Raw genomic sequence first — 21,143 nt, forward strand, 5'->3', positions numbered from 1 at the left:
AAAAAGGAACAAAAGAAGCTCATTCAAGATTGTTTGAAACACTGAAGTTACTAAATTACTTTTTTCATTGTGTTTTAGTGGAGGTAGTTGCAAATTATCAAACACTACTGGTTAGCTAAAGGTTAGCCCTGTAGCTAGATATGCTAATATATGAAGATTATAAACTCAGGGTTTGCAGGGAGATAAAGTACAGCAACTAGCTATCCAGTTAGTTAATGTTAACATTAAGTGGAGGTAGTTGCAAATTTTCAAACACTACTGGTTAGCTAATGGTTAGCCCTGTAACCAGATATGCTAATAATATGCTAAGAGTGATTTAAGGCAGATAAAGTATAGCAACTAGCTAGCTAGTCAGTTAAAGTAGTGGGGCATTTGGTTGCTTAGTAGCCAAATAACCCCTTTAGAAGTCAGTGCAGACCAAAATGAACTAAACAGATAGCACGCACTGCACTAACATTAAGGTGGACAGAAACACCACTCTAAATGTTTGCTAAGATGTTAGCTGTGCAGGCGTGCCTTCCACTCTGGTATGTCTGAAGGCCACCTGTTTTGTAAAACAACTTGTGTTCTTCTAAGCTAAACATCTGTGGGTAAACAGCTTTCTAATTTGACCTGAGTACACACTTTCCAGCTTAGTTTATAACATCCAACATCCCTTTCCTCATTACACCCAGAATTTTTAAACCAAAACTGTAATGGTGAAAATGCTAATATTGAGGATTCAAAATGAGACTTCAGAAGCCTCACGTCCATGACCATGTCCAAAGGTAACCTCGCCCACCTGCCAAAGGTTTTGTTTCTGCTGCCCCCATGTGGCCACAAAATGAGATTGCTGGTTTTAAAGACCATTCACCAAAACTACTGGATATCTTCTGCACAATATACACACATGACATAGAGACATGTTACAAGGGAAGAAGTGCACTGGCTGCAGTGCCTTTGTTGAGAAGCAAAAAGGTATGTTGTAAAAAACGCTGACTGAAAACATTTTAAAACCTTCTGTAATTAACGAAACCAGTCAACGCGATGTTAAGAGAAAATGGCTATGCTGTCCAAGACATGTGTTGCAGTAATATTAATTGAAAAAGAAATAAAGATGGCTTTACTCTTGCATAATACCACTCTGAAGTACAAGATTTTGCGTCAAGTCAGTAAAATGTCCAGTCTGCCCTGAGTCTAACATGACTCATTCCAGCATTGTTCAAGCTAGTGCTAGCTCAACATTTCTGCAGACACTGTGTTACTATGAGGTCTGTTTTAGTAGCTGAAGAACACAGATTTTTTTTGATTAAGGAAGAAATTGACATTTTTAAATTGAGATTGAAACATTAGATTAGTTAGAAGCAACATTTCAATGCTCTAATATGAAATAATTTCAGATGTACACAGATGAATATAATGCTACACTACAACTTTCTGGTAAAATGGAGACACCTTGTGGTGAAAGCTTGTATTACATTTATAAAGGGTTTTTACAAAAAGTAGCTTTAAGGATACGTGTGATACCTGTGGGGAATAAAATGAATGGTCACATAATTTTTTTTAAATTCACAGATAAAAATGAATAAATAAATACATTTACTACACAGTAGAATATACTGTACTTCCCATATTTTACTAAACGCTCCAAATCTTCGTCTGCCTTACACACCTTATCCAAGTATCCTAAAAGATATCTGCTGTTTTTAAGTAGCGCATTACCCCATCTGTCCTTTCTGTTTGAGTGAGATAAAATCAGACTGTTACATCTTCCTCACAACATCACCTACAGCAAACTCCCCAAAGAAAAACATTTGAAACTTGAAAGCAGAGTACACCACCTATTACTGCTTTTTTACAGTTTTACAGTTGGTTGGAAGTTTAACAACTTATTGCTTTACTTGAAACAAAGTTCCTCTATCTCTAATCTAAAAAGAAAAACCGTTCCACACACAGTTCCTGACAGATCAGCTACAGTGTGAGTCATGCATGCTCACAGAAATACCACATTAATTTAACACATGAGCGCGTGTGCGAGCAAGGAGAAACTGCTGGTCTGCACTATCAGCCAGGACCTCAGCCCATATTTACTCTGCTAAGGTGAGGGTTAGAGGCAGGTGCATTAGTGAGCTACCAAATGAATGCTTTATGAGGCACAGAAACAATATGCGTGTTTGCATTTCTTTGAGCACGTGTACAGTGTCAAGTGATTTCAAGGGCAGAGGCAGGCAGCTAATAACCTGTTGGAAAAATCTTGTTTTGCATGCAGGCAATACTGCTCATCTTGCACGCAGAAGGCCACTCAGTTCCTTTAATTATTTATATACCCTTTCAGTGTGTCTACTGTAAACTTTCATTGAGGCCATCCTACTGCCCTGTGTGACCCTCTCTGCACATCACATTTATTGCTGTAATATCAACGCTTGAATAGATTTGCTTAGAAAAACTTCAACAAGGGGAAGCCAGTGTTGAGAGATCAAGGTCCAACCTGTGCGCAAAAAACACTGCAAAAAATGTCCATGCTTGATCAACACTCAGTGAGTGTTTTGTGCAAATCATTAGAACTAAAGCTGGTGGATATTGCTATAAATCCTCAGTACTTTTAATTGTTTAAGAGAATTTCTTACCGCTTCTCCCCTGGAAGCAGCTTCCCGAAACTTAAAAAACTTTTTTTTTTTTTTTTTTTTTACAGTGTACAGATCAATAAACAGTTAAAAAACAGCCAGGAAGTGACAACAGCCACCTGAACTTAAAAAAAAAAAAACCCAGGTGCATACCACCATCAACTCACCGTCTTCGTGGATCCGCGCAGCCTGCATCTGCTCAACTATCGCCGGCATCTTGTCCCACTGGCACTCGGCCCGGTAGCGCTCCAGCTCCGCTTCCAGCCGGGCCTGAGTGAAAGAAATCCGGGATGCCATCGCCGCTCTGTCCCGATGGTGACTGTACTCCCCAGACACGATGGGAGTAACTGCAGACTAGGACCAGGAGAAATAAATGTGTAATCACAGAGTGCGGAGGGAGGCTGGTGGAGGGTGGGGTGTGGGTTATTACGGGCACAGAAAGTCAACAGCAGCAAAGTCCAGAGAAATACATGCAGGCGTTAACATGGGTTTAATTGCTGTTACATTACACATCTGTAGGAAGCCCCAAGAACCCGCACACTCTGTTTGTGCAGCAATTATTGCTCGTGTTTATTATAACATTCACATTCCTGCTTTTCTGTCTAAAGCTTTTCCCACCCTCAACTTCAAATGAGTGTGGCATTTGGAGAGGACTTGATCTGTAGCTGTTTGAAGGGAAGGAAGTCCTCTTAAAACCCATGTCCCTAATCTCTTGCCGTCAACACTTTAACTGGATCAGGTAGAGCTTAAGAAACAGCAATGCAAAGAATGCTGCAGCAAAGTGGGCAACCCAGCCGAGGCAGGATATACAGTACAGACACATATTGTGGGTTGTTTTTTTTAAATAAATGAGTGAAAAACAAAATCTGTTGTAAATCTTTGGTTCACTGACGCTGGATCAGTACATCTGACAGCTATTGCGCTGTGAGGTGTAATTGCGCTTTATCAAGCTCAAGCTCAGGAATGTGATGTAAAATATAATTCAACTAAATGGGGGACGCTGGGGGAGAATCACACAGTGAGCATTTACCCATGAAACCACAGCACAGGGTGCACATACAGAGGAAACGAGGGTCACTGACTACTCAGGATCTATCAGCTACTTTATGACATTAAAATAAAACCTCAAGCCTCCTGAACAGAGACTTAGCTGCTTCATTTTCTCTCTGGAAAGTTGACATTTGCTTGACATAAACGACGCTCGTCCCTCTTGTCGTGTCCACCACCCTGTGCCGTGCGGTGCTGACAGACCTCACAGCTGAGCGGCCACGCCCCCTGCTGACGTAGAGAAAGTCTCGACTCAAAGTGACCCGATAAGATAGGTCCGCCACCAGGGGCGTGGCTTCGTTTGAGCATACAAAAAGGGGGCTCTTTAAGTGGAGGTGTGTATGTGTGTGTTCATGGATATTTAGACCTTTATGGTAGGAATACTTTTACATATGTAAATATCTGGAACATATCATTGGATTCTCCAGGCCTCTCTGAACCCCGGTGGGAATTTTCGCCAACCCCAAATTCTAGAGTGGCTCCATGGTTTGGTGGGTCACACAATTTGTTGTGAAGTTTGCTGGTTCTATTCAAGGAAGAGACAGACAAAGAAAAGCCCAACATCAGAGGGTCACAAGCTAGTGTATACTCCTTCAGCTGGTGTTGTGCCAAAAAAGAGAGTGTGTTTTTTATGGGTAACGTATTTTATTATGTTGGTAAAAAAAGACTGTAGTCAACAGGATTTATGGAGGGGTTATATATGGAGAGGAAAGAAATGACATGTTTTGCTGGTATCTTTATGATCCAGCCTTATTGTATTTACATTATATTCAATCTAGTGCTTTTTGGCCACTTAAAATATCTCTTGAGAGCTATTACATTATATTTGTTGCAATTTCTGCTGCCCTCTTGGCCATATTCCTCTTTAGAAAATACATTTTTAATGTTGATGTGTCTTTTTAGCTGGATAAAGCAATAGTATATAAAACTCACTTTGCCAAAAACTGATTGCTGCTTTTACCTTCTGGTAGGAAAAGTTGCTTGTGGTTTAAAATGACTTTATATGATTCTTGACATAACCCTATTTGACAGGTTATCGGTCATTTATAAGAGTTTAAATACTGGAAATCACTTTTTTCTTGGCACAACACCAGTCCTTAGCTGGCAAAGGTTGTGTCAGGAAGTGAAACAATGTGGATCTTTTTCCCGTGGTGACCCCTGCATGCTCATAGCACAACAGGAGAGGAATTGACGCTGTGCTGCTATTGGCTGAGATCACAAATGCTGTGTGGGATGGGAATAATTAGGTTGGCCTCAAAAGATTCACTGGTTCCATAAACTTGTCATTAAGCATATTCATATTTGAGATGTGAAAAACACCCAACATTAGAGAAAATATGCCTGCCTCTGTGACAGGAAATCTTTACTGAGTTTTTTCTTTTAAATCCATCTATCGTTTAATGTTTTATTAGGGAAGACAACACTGACACATTCAGTCTTTTGTGGGGGGGGGGGGGGGGGTACATTCTTACTGATTCTGAGGAACTAAAGAGATTCAAGACTAAACTGGAGATGTTTGGCCAAAAGCAAACACAGGATAAGAGCACAAACACCTCATAGTGTCATGCACAGTGGTGACGTTTGGATCAAAGTCCAGATTGAAACTTAATTGAAAGGCTGTGCTGGGACCTTGAGAGAGCTGTGCATAAACGAATGCAACCAAAGACCAATGAACCAAATTCTTGATGCATGTTCAATCATCCAGGTAAATCCCAAAAGGTTGGAACTGACCTCACAGCTCTTCGTTCATTCAGTGGTCTGGTTTTAGTCATTGTGCAAATATAAGATTGGGGAAACCTGCAGTCAGCTGAGACTGAAGAAGTCACTTGGATGAGTGACGAAACGTTTCTCCCACTGAAAACGCTACGTCCAGATGAACAGAATCAACTTTTGGAGGCCAAAATTCCTCCACGATGATGAGAGAGGCTTGTAAAGTCATACAAAAACTAAAAGTTTACAAAAAACCTTCAAGTTATTACCGCTAAAGGTGATTCAACAGCATGTCTGTCGCGTGAATTCGTAAATTCTGTGAAATGATCAAAACGCTAGTTCGTGACAACGGAAAGCACTAGAAATATATATAATTATTCAATACGGAATATTCTATAAGGTTTAGTTTGAGCTTATTAATGTATAGCAATTGTACACGAATCTTACTGTAACCCACAACAAAATAATAAAACTAATTTTAGCTTTAGACAGAGAAAGACGAAGAATTCAGAATAACGTGGAGGGAATCATCTTGCCCCAGTTGAGCGCTCTCTGATAGCTGCAGCCAATCACAATGAGCTGTCGTGTCAAAGTGAAGCTACGGAAAGCCGCTCAGTCCGAGAAAGCTCGGATTGATCATTAAAGCAGCAAACTACGCACAACTGCACAACTCTTCGCGAATACAGGTGAAGATAGAAATTATTTAAACGTAAGTACATATATATCTTTTTATTTCTTTACCAGTTACACCAAGTCATGACCCATGAAATTATGTTATTTCAGCGTAGCCCTGAGATGCAGCTTGTTGCTGTATTTATCTTATAATGGCTCTCAAGCTAACGGTCATACATCCCTCTTTTAATGTGGCTGTTTAACTGAGTTAGCATAGCAGTGTAATCTCACAGTTTACTCCAGAAACATCCCTATTAGTGCGGTCCATGCACTGTGTGTGTCTGTGGTGTTTTTTGTTAAAATGGGCCATAAACACATGGTGCTTATTTGTAGCACCTTGCTGTTGTCTTATAGAGCCAGATATCAAACTTATAAAACAGGTGTGAATGTAGTTTGATCAGGAGAAACATGTTAATCGGTAAGAAGGACACTCAAATGTGTTGCTGGATGTAAGTGAGGTGCTAAACTGAGGACATTTGAGTAGTAAGAAGGTGATGTCCAACATAGATATTCAGGAGCTGTGTTCCTGAACTTGCTGACTGTCAGTCTTTGCCTTTCCGCAGCAGAATGAGGAGCAGCAGGTGTAGTGTGCAGTGGGGGGGTATGCTCCTCTTTTTGTCCTGCTGTTTTCTGTGCGCTCACGCTCAGATGAACCTAGACCACCACCATCAGCAGCAGATCGTAGAAAGTGCAGCCAGCCAACATCGCCTGGATAGAAACATGGTTCAAGACAAAGAGTGAGTGGCATGGCTGTGCACGACTCAGGACGAGGTGAACTTTGGGTTCTGTCTAATCAGTAGCTGTGTTTGTTTGTTGTTCCTCTGGTGGCAGCCACATCATGGAGCATTTAGAGGGCGTCATAGACAAACCAGAGAAAGACATGACGCCCCAGGAGCTCCAGCTGCACTATTTCAAAATGCACGATTACGATGGGAACAACCTGCTGGACGGGCTGGAGCTTGCAACAGCAATCTCACATGTACACAGAGAGGTGAGAATTCATGTGTGAGCACGTTTTTTTTGTCATAGTTGGCATTAAAAGGATACATAACGGTTACTTTCCCACTTTCTCATACCCTTCTTATTGTGGGATGGGACTGAGACATTTAAATGCTTTGTGTTTCAGAAAGTTGGGACAGGGGCATGTTTACCTATCTTTTAGCAGCACTCTGTAAATGTTAGCTTTGCTCTAGTGTTTTGTTTTTTGATATAGAATATCAGCATGTCTGCAGTTCAGGGTCTCTTCTCATCATAATATTTTTTAAATTTGTTTCATAACGCACCAGATGTTTCAGTGGGTGACAGGTCAGTACTGCAGGCGGTCTTTAAGCTCCAGGACTTCTTTATATGGGAGTCATGCTGTTGGAATATTTGCACAGTGTGTTAGGAATTGTCTTGCACAAATAAGGTCTTCTCACCAAAGGCACAACTTGCCACCAAGCTGCAATACACACAAAGGTCACAGCTAATCAGTACAGATTTTTGGCCTTGTCCCTTGTGCACCGAGACTTCTCTGAAGCTTTTATTGACACTGTCTCCCATTAAGCCCGTTACTAGCTTTAATTAGCTGGTAGGTTTTGAGCCTCATCTTTGTTATCCCGCTAACTTTTTAAATGTTCAGGAAGGTGTCAGGAAGGGTGTGTGGGACAAAATCGGTGACAATGCGGATCCATGACCCCTTAGGAAACAAAGAATTCATGCAACGTGACACCAAAGCGATTAAAAAACAGTTTTGTTAGCTGACACGTTTTCTGCTCCTTTATTTCTGTCGCTGTGATTAAAAATATTGTTGTGACACATTTTTCGCCTCACGATTCCTGCGCACAGAAAGGTCCAATCGTTTTCGCTGCTCTGCTCGTCTCTGTTTAGGAGAGAGGAGAGAGCAGCCAGCCAATGAAAGAGGAGGAACTCATTGCTCTCATCGATGACGTTCTGAAGGACGATGACAAAAACAATGACGGCTACATAGATTACGCAGAGTTCGCCAAATCGCTGGAGTAGAGCGTCTTTCTGTTGCTTCCCGTCCACGACGACAGCAAGGAATCAGCAGAGAGGCTGGAGGGTGAGCGTACCTGCAGCCAAAACCGAGAAGCCGCACAACTTTTTAGAGGACCGTCTTTGATTTCTTTCTTACAGATTATCGGTCAGGAGTATCGATCGTTCGTGAAACTTCTGACGGATGATTTTTCCAAGCTGAATCAGCAGTAATCTGATAAATGACAAAAAGGGTGGAACACAGGATGCCCTTTGTTTCAGTTTCAGTCTGGTGGAGTCTTCCACTTCATTAGGACCTTTTTTTTTGTGTGTGTGTGTAGATGCCATTTCAAAGGGCCAGTTCACCTAAATTGGTATTTTTCTAGTTAATCCTTAGCAGTATACTTTCAGATCTGAATCCCCCGTTTTTTGGAGCTGCATATGTGCAGCTGGGGAGTTTTAAGGCGGCCTCATTCACACACAAGCCCTGAACGACTGAAGGAGCAGTACTCCGAGTGTGTGGATTAAAAAAACAAAGGAACAGGAAGTGATTAAGGTACAACAAGCAGGTGGTTAACTGAGGCCTGGTTAACCGCCTGTAACTTCCGGTTTCCACAGTGAAGCTTGGACTTCACTATATCTAAATACTGTATTCTAAGCAAAGCTGCCTTTGATTTTGGGTGAACTGATCCTTGACATGTACAAAAGCTTGGGTAGAGTGTTTTCTTTTAGTGGTGCTACACTTTGATTCTCTCTGGCAGCACAACAGTCTGTAAATAGAGTGTCCTCACATTAAAGGGGACCTGTTCTACTCATTTCCAGTTCTATATTTTATATTCTGGGACTTTCGAGAGTAGCTTTGTGTTATTCAGAGTTCAGAATATGCCTTATTGATCTTTGATTGGCCACTGCACAACCACATTAAGGATATCTGTTCTCATCGACATCATACTGAAAATAAAAAAAGGTAAGTGGAGCGTTTAGATCAATCTGAAACCTGAGCTTTACTTTAATATACAGCCAAGAACATCCAACACTGTAAAAGTGTTTATATGACGTGATGGGTCCCCTTTATGTGAAGTAGTTCTGCTTCAGACGGACACACTCATTTACAAGCACACTCATGCTGAACACAGCGGGCCAAATGGTTCCTCCTGTCAATCTGTTTAATTTGCTGTTTGTGTGAGGATGGTTCCCATGACAACAGAAAGTGACCTTGACTTGATCACAGTCTGTATGTTTGATGTGAAGCCCGAGGCTGCAGGTTACAGTAGCAGAAATACTGTCTGTGTTTCAGTTGTGACACCTTCCCACTGTCGTCTCGGTGACGATTAAAACGACAAAAAAATGAGCCGGCGTGATAATCGCAGAGTCAGTAGGAGCTCGACGCACACCTGTCCTCGCAGAGTGAATGTAAAGCAGCGGCGTGTTGCAGATTCTTCATCACTGGATAAGCTAGACTAAACGCACACTGCCGTTAGTTTTTAAAGCGGACTCTGTTTTACGGGCCTTCAGGAAAGGACTTGAACACAACACATTTGCTTCAGACTTTAGCTGCCTTTAAAACAGACGTGAGTATAATATGTCAGGTTAGGTCTGTTCAATTCATCTGTGATTTCTTCTGAAGTAGTTTTATTTTTTTGCCACACGTTGATGACTTCTCTATATTTTTGCCATCTAGTATTAACTCTTCGGTCAACTCAGGTTTTTCTGAGTGCAAATATTTAAAAAGCATAACAGATGCGACTGTGTTGTCTCTGTAATGTGAAATATTAAAAGAGGACTGTATTCTGCACACCTTTTTCATGTAGTGCTGTCTGTGTTATTTGTTGTTGGTCACTTTTGGAAAAAGAAGATACGATAGAAGGATCGCCCTCTGCTGACCACTAGAAAGAATGCAGCTTGAAAGTGTTGCGCATTGGCTTCAATTATCAGATCCAGAAGGTATGTCCACAGTTTCTATGTAGGACATAATTATAATTATATCAGGACATAAAACTATTTATATAGACATACTGCGGGAACTCCACCTCCTTTAAGGGGACAACAAGCACGTCTTCATATCCTAAATAAATATTACATTTCATGTCAAAGCTGCAGGGGCAGCGAGGCTATTAAGTGTGTGTGTGTGTGTGTGTGTGTGTGTGTGTGTGTGTGTGTGTGTTTACACATCTTTGTGAGGACAGAAAATTGGCATGCTACTATACTTGTTGGGACCAACAGTCACTTATGGGGACAAAGTGCCCATCCACATGAGTTTGAAAACATTTTTTAGGCTCAAAATGTGGTTTTAGTGTTAAAGTTAGGTTATGGTTAGGTTTAGGCTGAGGGTTAGGGTTAGGCATTCATTTTTGATGGTTGGGGTAAGCGGCTGGGGCAGGGGTGGGTAACTCCAGGCCTCGAGGGCCGGTGTCCTGCAGGTTTTAGATCTCACCCTGGGTCAGCACACCTGAATCAAATGACTAGTTTGTGACCAGGCCTCTGGAGAACTACAAGACATGTTATGGGGGTAATTTAGCCATTTGAATCAGCTGTGTTGGATCAAGGACACATCTAAAACCTGCAGGACACCGGCCCTCGAGGCCTGGAGTTGCCCACCCCTGGGCTAGGGAAAGCATTATGCCAATGAGATATTCTCACTAAGACAGGGGTCTCAAACTCCAGTCCTCGAGGGCCGGTGTCCTGCAACTTTTCCATGTGTCCCTGTTGCAACACACATGAATACAATTTAGTAAGTCATTAGCAAGAGTATAGAACTTGACTGCATGCTGAAGTGGCAACCACTAACTCTACTTAAGTAAAATTAGGTAAATGTAAGTGTTTGGAAAAATGTACTTCTAAAAGTACTTTTATTGCACCATGTTCATTCACTCATGAGCTGCTATAACATGAATCAAATGGCTGAACTGGCACCTAAGCATGCAGTCAAGTTCTATAGAGTCTTGCTAATGAATTGTATTCATGTGTGTTGCAACAGGGACACATGGAAAAGTTGCAGGACACCAGCCCTCGAGGACTGGAGTTTGCACCAAGATATGAAAACCAGTGTGTGTTTGTGGTCTACTAACACATACTGTGTTTGCTAATAATGGAAATTGTTTAGATGTAATGATGTAGAAACCCACCTCCCAAAAAGGTGGGAAAAAACAGAATGCAGTGATTTGCAAATCTCATGAACCATCATTGTTGCATTCACCATAGTTTTAAACTCCATCCATCCTCTTCCACTTATCCCAGCTGTCACAGGGAGAGAAGTCTATCACAAGGCTAACACAGAGAAACAGACAACCATTTACACCTATGGGCAATTTAGAATCACCTAACCCCACTAACTGTGTGTATTTAAACTGTGGGAAGAAGCCAGATTACCTGAATTTGTCAAATTCAAACAGTGATTTGAAAATCATTGCATTCTGTTTCTATTTACATTTCATTTAACGTCCCAACTTTAGATTGTAGTAATGTTACCTGTAGGTGTATTAGGGAACTATGAAAGCCATGACATGAAGCTGAAAGGTTTATAAAATTAAAACAAATTCTAGTGTGTGCTCCTTGAGCTAACCTTTTTTTGCAAAGTAAAAAAAAAAGTATCCTTAATGTTCAAAGAACCTTTTAATGCATTTCTATAAATCCAGTAGACATCAGTCGTTTCCAGCCAAGGGACTGGGGAAGCTCGGGTGTGGCTAAGAAGATACATTTTATTTTACAGACTAGCTGGAAAATTCAGCAGTGAGAGAGCAAACAGGATGTGTGTAACTGTGAAGATGAAAAAGAGGCTTCTTAGTATTCTGTGTGGAAACATCTGGTGCTTCTTAGCTCCAGTGAGAGGTGGGATCCAGAGGCGGCATGGAGGTGAGCGAGAACATGGGCGAGGTGAGGTTGCTCCTCAGCGAGCCGTACCAGTCATCATGCTGCCGCTGGGAGGTTGGCTGAGTGGAAGCGCCGGGACATGGGCACTGGCTACCTGGCCCCGGGTGGCGGGTGTATGCCCCTGAGGGCAACATGGAAGAGAGGCGAGGGATGTGGGGCAGGGGCTGGGGGTAGTACTGCCGAGACATGCCGGACGGCTGGATGTGCACGCCTCCCAGAAGCGCCCTGTGGCCTGGCATCACTCCCACTGGGAGAACCTTCTGCGAGGCCCTCTCCTGCTTACGCTGTTTGGCTCTCCTGTTCTGAAACCACACCTGCTGAGACAAGGATGGGTTAGTCGAGGCTTTTACATACAAAGCATGGTGGGTTCAGCAACAAATAGGGCCACCACTGAATTAGACTGAAACAAATCAGGATCATTGATCAGAATGTTGCACGCAGCATTCCTGCAACACAACTTTGGGACAAAAATCTGAAGCATTCATCCAACAATGATACGCCACAGAGGTCAGGGTCCCTTATATTTGTAACTGTCCCAGGTCCTCCCAAAGCAAAAGGTATCAGTGATTTGTTACTGATTTAGTGAGATACAGAATGAACAAAAAGAGCTGAAGTAGAGGTGGGTTGCAAAGTGGCTTGCAGATGTAGACCAGCTCTTTTGTTGAACTGTTTTATTAGCAGTTTTGAGCATTTGTGCCTAAAACACCCCGCCCTGTTTCTTTTTTTAGAGTTGCACACCCCAACTCCTAAAAAGCCACAGTTGTCAGAGAGCTCTAACATGAAGACCATCCCACCTGTATGCGAGCCTCATTGAGTTTAGTGATTCGAGCCAGCTCCTCTCTGTAGTAGATGTCAGGATACTGATTTTGTCCAAACGCCACTTCCAGCTGCTCCAGCTGTTTGTGGCTGAAGGTGGTGCGGTGGCGTCTTCTGGCTGGGGAGGGGTATGCTCTGCTCCGTCTATTGAATCCTACAGCCACGGAGGTCTCGCACAATGTCCCCTTCCTCACCGACTCTCCTATATCTGTTTTCAGGGGCGAGAAAAGAAAAGGGGAAGGGGTTGCGTGGATCCTTTTTTTTTTTTTTTTTTTTTTTTTTTTTTTAGGGAAAAATTCCCCAGGTCTTATTTCTTCACTTCCTCAACATGACACAAGAAATGCGGCCTTAACTGAAAAAGCAGCAATTCACCAATGACTGTCTCAAAAAAAGGAGGGATTACCCGACTTTCTGGTTCCCACTGGCATCAGGCAACCTGAGAGCCAGAGAGCTTTAGCTGGCAAACACAAGCTCGTGAGAAACAGACACCAGAAACTGGAGGATTTGTCCAAGATTATTACCACAATCACCAGCAAAGGGACTCATCTCCTTAAAATGAGTCGACTTGGTCTGCTGGTATCAGATGACATTATAAAACAGCTGGATGTCGAATGGCAGAGGCAATTATTATGATTACATGAGCAAACTTGGTAACTTGCGAGGGGGGTTGGGGGATTTTGTCAGGAAGGGCAACCAGCGGGGGGAAAAAATCTGCCAAATCAAACATGCGGAGCTGCCCCGCTGTGAAAATCAGAGAAGCTGAAAGTAGGGAGGTTTTATATAACAGTTTATTTTTCTAAAGCTTTAAACTTTTATATCGTGTGTTCATCACTTTCCAACACTACTATACTCTGTTTATTAAAGAGTACGAGACCAACAAAGCATCGCAGCTGATTAAATAATCTATCAATGGTAAACATAGAAAATACTGCCTTAAAAGCTAAGAAGGTAATCCAAAGGTTGCAAAGTAAACCAAATCAGCAGGATGACAGTATAATAAAGGGAATTAACATAACACCACTTCTTTACATAAAGTGGTTTTGCTAACTCTTTATAACAAAGCTGACAATATACAATGTGTGTGTCTCGTGTGTCAATAAAATTAGAACTAATTTAATGTAGATGCTGTGGAAGAACACAAGAACGGGGTCATTAGGATGTTGTTTGACTCACCTGCACTGGAGCTGACAGTAGTCATGTCGGAGTAAAGATCCGTGCTGTCCTGGTGGATCCTCACACTCTCTCCCGCTACCTTCACCTGGGCCATCACTTCACTTCTGATCCCCCCCTCACACAGACGCAGCTAAACTTAAAGTCACATGTCCCACCCATCTGTTTTACCTTCACCTGTGTTGGTGGGCCGGTTGAGTGAAAGGCACCGTATGTTTCTGCTGGTCCAGCACAGAAACCAACGGTTGTGTTCTAGTAGCTTCATGCTCATCTACAGTTTTGCAGTGCACCATTGCAAAGACTTGAATATATGCAAAGAAAGTTGAACGTAAAGAATGCACATTTCAGTAGAAAGCGGCAAGAAATGTATCATATGTAGAGAGGATATAAAATAAAAACTTGAATATATGGATAAAATTGTCAACATATGCAAAAGAACATGAATATATGGGATGAAAGTTGAGTATTTGGAATAACAACTTGACTACATGACAAGACATTAAGTCTTTAGCAAAAAAGTTGAACATATAAAAATAAAAACCTTTAAGATACAGAATGAAAGTTTAATATTTGGAATGAAATATCAATATATACAAAAAACCCTGTATATATACAAAAATTACAAAAGTTTTCAGTTTTCTTCCCCTTATGGGAAGAAAACTGAAAATATGTGAAAGATGAATATATACATCCAAATCTGGGAAGTAATGTAAAATCCAAACTTCAAATATGTTGAATGAAAGATGAACATGTGGAATAAAAACTTGAATATATGCAAAAAAATCTAATAAAAGCTGAAAATATAGAAAAAGTGTATATGTAAAAAAAATGTTAAAGCTATATGAAATAAATATACTGAGTGAAAGTTGAACATGTGGAATAAAAACTTGAACATGTGGCTAAAGAGGATATTCTTTGCTCTATGTGACCGCCAGGTGGCACTGTTCTGTCAGGTTGAGGCAAAGATTGAACATGAATTATAAACATTTTTTCATATGGATTTACGTGGTGCCTGTAGGGGGGTGGGGAGACTGGGGATCCTCCATGAACCCAACCCCTCCGTGGTCACCTCCAGCCTTCGGTTCACTGTCTCCCGACTGAAAGAGCACCCCGTCAGCTGGATTAACTCAGCTGAACTCCAGCGTAACCTCCCGGGACCCTCAGCTGCTCTCAGAAATTCCCATGATGCTAAACTGAGTCCAGGCCCAGTGTAGAGGAATGGCCCTGATACCAGGAAGAGACCCACTAATGTCCCACTCAGCACTGAGTCATGACAGGGCAGCAAGAAGACAGCTCACATAGTTGGAGAGCAGCAGCTGGCTTTTTATCAGCGCGAGACGGCCATTCATCACGCGCTATATTTGTTGAACAATGCTATTTGTTTGTACATGTGCGCCGTATATACATATCCACTGGCTGTACGTGTTAAGTAGCTTATGCAAGAGGCCCTATTAGACTACACGTTTACATTAGGAGTACATTCTAAGCAGGCCCTCTCCTTGTGTAATATTATAAGATGCCATGTGGCCTGAGCCATACGTGCAATTCCCAAGAACCAATAAATCAAAAGTTCAAATGCTGGACTCTACATGTGTGTGATACAGCAGATCGTAGTCCTGCCTGGGACCAGGATCCCTGCCAGGAAAGTCTAACAGACAACGTAGAGTGATTGAATGGCTCACTGTATAACCAAGGCCTGCATGATCGTCTGAACCAACTTTTCCTTGAGAAAGTCCCTCGCCTTGTTCTGGGTTCTCAGCGTATTAACATATAATTTGATTCCTTGTGACATGCCGTCTGCCAGGGCCAAATCCTGTGTGTCCAGGAAGAGCTTCCATCCTGCCTGCATTATGTGTGTGTGTGTATTTGTGCATGCACATGTGCCAAGCCTCTTCAGAGCTCACATGTTTCCTGTTCCAGACAACCCAGCCACAAACCCCTCCAGAAAACCCCCCGAGCCTGTCTGTGTGTTTTATTTGCAGTTGCACTTCCTTTTATCTTCTTAATAAATATAATTCCTTGAAATGTGGAAAACGTTCTTAAAATCCATCTTCTTCTTCTCTTTTTTTGTTTAAAGACAATGGAGAAAAATAAACTCCTGGGAGGTTTAATGCACAGAGCATCCATATCACAAACTCCAAGCCATATTTCAGAGAAATGGGGAAGTTATCATACGTCTTCTTCTTCGTCCCAGATGCGGAGCTTCGCAAACTTCATTTAAGCCACTAAAAATAACTTTTAACCAGAAGTGGAACCAAAGGCTGGATGTGGAAATAAGCCAGCTTCTGCTGACAGGTTCCACATATCCAGTTAAAGCTGTTAATCTTGTGCTCACGGCTTGTTTATCCTGAGGCCAAAAATGTGAAACAGCTAACGCAGGTTTTACGTGAACGATGATAATACCGACCACTTACATGAACACAAGCACTGCTTTAAAGAATCAGATGATGACACTAAAGTTCCTTCAAAAGAACTGCCTGTGAAAAAATGTATTTCTTGTGCAGCTTTGTGCTGATCTTCCACTAACTGTTTTATTAAATAGCTTACCTTGCTTTAATGTAACATTGGCTGATTGTTAATTTCATTTGTGGTAACCTGGGGTTTAATGAACAAGCTCCAGACACAACATATTCTCTCTGTGTACAGTTCACTTGGATATTTTGTTGTTGTCTAATATTGACTGTCATCCTCTGGGATCTGTTACTTTATGTTTAGTGTTAAACAGCTAGTGAGTTTATCCGGGCACTCTGCAGGCAGCAGCTGAAATAACTGTAAGTGATACTTACATAGCACTTTTCTACTCTGAGCACTCCAAGGGTGTCAAGGTTTCCTTTCTAATTCAATCTGGTATTTCTGTTTTGTCGTCTGAAAAACAGGCTTAGAAAACCCAACAAAAACTGAAACGGCAATTCTTTGGAGTCTGTTTTAGCAAAGCAGAATACTGAATGAGTGGACTTTGGCTCTGACTGAGAAACACGTCAGAGACACAACGTCGCTCAGCATAACGGCTTCAGTCACAGAGTAACACTCGCTGCTTTACTGGCCATTTTCCTATGAGTGCAGAATTTACCACACAAATGACATTTTGTGTTTGGAAATCTGGCAATTGAGACCATAACACTATTTGCTAAATATTTACTGAGATCATACATCAAGTAATAACTACGGCACAGATTTATAGAAAAGTCGCCCCCTGCTGACCATTAAAAGAATGCAGGTTTAAGGCCCATCTAGCCTGGCTTTACTTTTCAGGTCCGTCCTTTATATACAGTCTCAAACTGTGATGGTGGGCTAAAAATTTTTATTTAAAAAGCTTCATTATTCTTGAGCTTAAGTTCAAACCCAAACTGCAGATATCCTGAAAAGTCCACAAAAGCAGTGGATTGGAATAATAGGCGAGGATGATTCACTAGAAGGTGACAGTCTTGACAAATTGCAGATGATGTGTAACTGGGAGCATGTGTGTGAAATGGCTTGTGAACACTTTGGAGGCCTGTGCGTAGCGTTTTATCTGCAAACATGTCGCTTTTTGTTTGCGCACGTTAACGTGATTCATGCCTTTTTCATGTCACAGCAAATGCAATATTGAACACCGCTGTCCCTGCTGACCTGTTACAACACGGGCTTAACGCAGCACAAACCAATAGCAAGCAAAGAATAAACTTCATCCCCTTTTCTGTTCCCGTAAGTTTATCTTTCCATCTTTCTATTATTGGGCTGCAGCTTGTGCCAGACGACTTGGAATCTTTTGGGAGTATCTCTCATCTGTGTGTTGTTGTGCATCGTGTGAAAGTGGGGAACAGGAGGTGAGATGCAGGGATTCCTAGTAGGAAAAAACAATAAATATACAACAACTTGTTTTGAGCTTGTGTCAAAACGGAGGTCGTGGGAGGTCATCAAGCCGATCAACGCAGAACTTATTGTGAAAAATATGGCGCTATAGTTGAAGGAGAGTACACACGTGCCTACACAATCTGATACTTTCCAAACATGTCCGCACTTACACACCACATATGTGTGCATGTGTCCTGCGTGGTAAGAAAATAACATGCAAGTTATATTATACCGGGTGCTCAGTTTCAAACATTACACATGCATGCACACACGTGCCCCCAGTGCATACAGGCCTCTGTGCGGCTGTGCTCGTGTCCAGCATGGACAGCACAGAGGAAATTCTTCCCTCCCAATTTCCCGGGACTGAACTGGGAGTGACCTGGTTGGCAGACGCACAGCCCCGATGGAAGGAATGTAACTCAACCCCCCCACCCCATCTCGCTCTCAGCGCCTCAACCCCCTCATCCATCCAGAGCAGTGTGGGCCCAGCTGTGTGAGGACAGACAGAGAAACATACAGTAGTGTAGGGTGAGAAGAACAGCTTTTATACCCCCAGCTAGTTGAGAAACACTCCATCGTTTTTCCCCCATGTGAAACAACCACAGACCTGCAGTCATGTAAACAAAATACAAACAAAAATAACAAAATGAAGCTAACAAAGACAAATAAAGAAACAAACAATCAATAATCGAGTGTGTAGTCTGTCGCAAAGAGGGTCAGGCACCGAGAACCGTCCTGTGACTGCTGTGGTTGGTAGCAGATAACCATGGTAGTTTGCACTGAAGATTGTAACATGTCTGCAAATATTTGCTAACCAGCAATAGTGTCACGAGTAGTGACATCACAGAAACAGAGAATGTTCACATTTACAGCTGAAACCAACACGTTTCAAAAGACGGAAAAGTTTTTACTCAACATTTTCCGTCTCCAGTTTGGATCGCACTTTTCTCAGTTTCATTACCACGAGTAGTTGCCAAATGTTTGCAGACCAGTCTGCAACTATATTCACTTATTCCATGCAAACTACAGGTGACTGCAGCAATCTGCTAACGACAAAGCAACTGCAAGGACGATTTCAGTGAAACACTGTATATCTTTTTGCAACCTCCAGCAACCGCTAACCAGTGATTGTCAGCAGTGTTGCCAACTTAGCGACTTTGAGTTTTCAGACCCCCTTAGCGACTGTTTTTCTAAAGAGCGACTAGCGACAAATCTGGTGACTTTTTCTGGTGTTAATGGAAGTTTATGATGATTTTTGACGTGAAAGCACGGATCGCTCTTACACTCAACAAGCAGCGGGTGCTGCCATGGGCACCTCGCCCATGTCAAAGCGCTCACAGGTGGCAGATAGTCCTCACGCAGCAGTCGCCCCCAGCTATGGCAAGCAGCTGCTGTCAGAGCAGATGTTCACACCTATGCGTCCAAACTACTTTCTCGCTTTTAACAATAATTGCTTAAAGAATTTAATATGTACATTCTAAATGCATTTAGAGTGTTTTTTTCCTTTTTTACGATGTTATTTTTCTCTCCTATAGCTAGGTTACAAGCATGACCAATTATGCAAATTAAGCAATGATGTCATTTAGCGACTTTTAGGACAGCCAATAGCGATTTTTCCTTACTGAGGAGTGGGCAACATGGGTTGTCAGGGGGTCACCAGACAGTTTTTAGGTATGTACATTATGACTTCAAATTAAATCTTCACACATCTGGACACAAAATGAATTCATTTCTGTTTTAGGTTTAAATGTCCTTCTACTATCACTTCTGCTGTAACTGTTTAGAGTTAGCTCGTTGTTTTGCAGGCCATCATGAGGTGTCCAGTACGATACATTTTCCATGGGAAAATGTATGAACACTACCTTTCATCCCACACAAATGCTTGCATGCAGCCATAAAGCTAACGAAATAAAGCTGATTTTATTCAATTTTCTTTTGGACATATATTTGGCCTTTCCTCTTGGCACTATCCAAAGGCCAAACTTTCCAGTCTTTAAGCCTCCCAAGTAGAATCTAAGTCATTGCAGTCTTGTTTTCTCATCATTGCAGCCTCATCAGACACGTTCAGAACTCGCAGTCCTGTTCTCTGACAGCTTCTCAGTGTAAAATTTCTTCATATTCTATTTTATGCAGGCTGATTTACAGCTTGTTACACTTGGAAAGTGTATGTGGTTACTCAAGTAATTATTACTTGGCTGTTCCTAACCAGACATTTACAACCTGAACCATTTTGGGAATTAGCCTGTCTTTCTGACCACTGAGCCACTCTGCAGGGTGAAGTGGGAACCCATTATGACTCAGCAGATGGTGTGGCACGCAGCACCACCCTCTTAGTGCTCAAGTGCTCGCAGCAGTACTGTATGTTCTCTAATGATCCTGAACTCATCCAGGATGTCACATTACCCTTCGCCTTGGGATTCTCATCTTTCCCAGCTTCAAATATAAAGCCAAATGAGCCAGGTTTGTTCTGAGCCAGCCGTCCTGGCTGCTGCAGTGATGTCCCATTCAGAAAGTTATACAATACAGCTTTGAGAAACATACTGAAACATAATAAGAATGAAGCACTTTTAGGCTTTCTCTCTCCGTCTTCTTTTCGCTCCATCTGTCACGCTTCCATGGAAATGTCAGCTTTATTGTAGAGTGATTGAGATAATGGTGGCGTGTGGCAGCCTGCCCTGTGTGAGGTTTTCGAGGTTCAGCTGTTTGGCGGGGAGGGCCCGTAGATTTGCAGAGTTGTTGTCTGGATGCCTCCTGCTGCTCCAGACTCCCTAGGTGGTGTCCTCTTTCCTCCACGACAGCCTTTTATTGGCTCCACAGGCCTCTTGTGCTCAAAGGCGCTCTAGACCTCAAGCATGATACTCTGCCCCCACCCCTGCCACCTCTTTCTTGCCCTTATTCACCACTATGGGGGAGAAATTGGCCTGAAGAAGGATGTAGAGTGTCACGGGATAATTATCTTCTTTCCACATCGCTCCCTCCACCTTGGTTCCCTCATAACATGTCTCATGGCTTCACTTTGCAACCTAAACAGGATTGGGCATCAGCACTCTCAGCTCTAAGCTATGGCAAAGATGTAGGGTAATGAAACCTACTTATATCGGATTATCGTGTGACAGATTGATGTGATATTATTACTTAGTTTCTATTATAACAGAGCATTTGCTGTGTTAGCAAGAACTGCTATGCATGTTGTTCTTCCTTTACCCTGAAAAAAAGGTGTAGTAAACTTTCTGAAAGTGGGCAACCAACAACAGGTGCCAAAGGTACATATTTAAAGTAAAAAATACGGTGGCCCTGAAAGCTCAGATGTAAATGCAATTGCCTCTGTCCTGGATGCTGTTTGCACTTTACCATCTTGGCCTTTTGTGTAAAAGCATCTACACAAGTACAGGCACATGAAAAAAATCTTTGATCAAGTGTAAGCATCTCTATAAAAGTAGAAGCATT

General features: G+C 42.1%; 3 protein-coding genes across 6 annotated transcripts in view; 1 reads left to right on the top strand and 2 right to left on the bottom strand.

The window, feature by feature from the left end:
* Window positions 1-3,847, bottom strand: part of ttc7a (tetratricopeptide repeat domain 7A) — a 64,850-nt gene extending 61,003 nt beyond the window's left edge. The window contains exons 1-2 of one of the 3 annotated variants that reach the window (XM_040044678.1): window positions 3,634-3,847; window positions 2,771-2,957 (exon numbers count right to left, since the gene is read on the bottom strand). In XM_040044678.1, coding sequence (XP_039900612.1) covers window positions 2,771-2,900 — 130 coding nt within the window. In that variant the 5' untranslated portion in view covers window positions 2,901-2,957; window positions 3,634-3,847. Of the gene's footprint in view, window positions 1-2,770 lie in introns of all 3 variants that reach the window. The other 2 variants (XM_040044677.1, XM_040044679.1) reach the window with 2 other exon arrangements.
* Window positions 3,848-5,941: 2,094 nt separating this feature from the next.
* Window positions 5,942-9,808, top strand: mcfd2 (multiple coagulation factor deficiency 2, ER cargo receptor complex subunit). Of its 2 annotated transcripts, none has more exons than XM_040044720.1 (4): window positions 5,942-6,069; window positions 6,596-6,769; window positions 6,864-7,023; window positions 7,902-9,808. In XM_040044720.1, the coding sequence occupies exons 2-4, from the start codon at window positions 6,600-6,602 to the stop codon at window positions 8,031-8,033; spliced, it is 462 nt and encodes a 153-aa protein (XP_039900654.1). In that variant the 5' UTR covers window positions 5,942-6,069; window positions 6,596-6,599; the 3' UTR covers window positions 8,034-9,808. The 2 variants fall into 2 exon arrangements, with proteins under 2 accessions (XP_039900654.1, XP_039900655.1); XM_040044721.1 differs by having other exon boundaries at window positions 5,947-6,069; window positions 6,599-6,769.
* Window positions 9,809-11,656: 1,848 nt separating this feature from the next.
* Window positions 11,657-13,959, bottom strand: prop1 (PROP paired-like homeobox 1). Its single transcript, XM_040044731.1, has 3 exons — window positions 13,866-13,959; window positions 12,671-13,014; window positions 11,657-12,190 (listed from the first exon to the last, which is right to left on the bottom strand). Exons 1-3 carry the CDS (start codon window positions 13,957-13,959, stop codon window positions 11,819-11,821), a joined length of 810 nt encoding a protein of 269 aa, XP_039900665.1. The 3' UTR covers window positions 11,657-11,818.
* Between the last annotated feature and the right edge of the window lie 7,184 nt (window positions 13,960-21,143).

Source organism: Simochromis diagramma, unplaced genomic scaffold (genome assembly GCF_900408965.1).
Source record: "Simochromis diagramma unplaced genomic scaffold, fSimDia1.1 OVJJ01000486.1, whole genome shotgun sequence".
Taxonomy (NCBI): domain Eukaryota; kingdom Metazoa; phylum Chordata; class Actinopteri; order Cichliformes; family Cichlidae; genus Simochromis; species Simochromis diagramma.

What these genes read in the sequence shown, in the direction of transcription:
- mcfd2 (XM_040044720.1), top strand. Translation starts at nt 6,600, where the DNA reads ATGAGGAGCAGCAGGTGTAGTGTGCAGTGGGGGGGTATGCTCCTCTTT. An exon ending in AACATGGTTCAAGACAAAGA is followed by an intron (nt 6,770 to 6,863) that starts GTGAGTGGCATG and finishes CTCTGGTGGCAG; the next exon opens with CCACATCATGGAGCATTTAG. An exon ending in TCTCACATGTACACAGAGAG is followed by an intron (nt 7,024 to 7,901) that starts GTGAGAATTCAT and finishes GTCTCTGTTTAG; the next exon opens with GAGAGAGGAGAGAGCAGCCA.
- prop1 (XM_040044731.1), bottom strand. Translation starts at nt 13,959, where the DNA reads ATGGCCCAGGTGAAGGTAGCGGGAGAGAGTGTGAGGATCCACCAGGAC. An exon ending in TACTGTCAGCTCCAGTGCAG is followed by an intron (nt 13,015 to 13,865) that starts GTGAGTCAAACA and finishes TGTCATGTTGAG; the next exon opens with GAAGTGAAGAAATAAGACCT. An exon ending in TCAATGAGGCTCGCATACAG is followed by an intron (nt 12,191 to 12,670) that starts GTGGGATGGTCT and finishes TTGTCTCAGCAG; the next exon opens with GTGTGGTTTCAGAACAGGAG.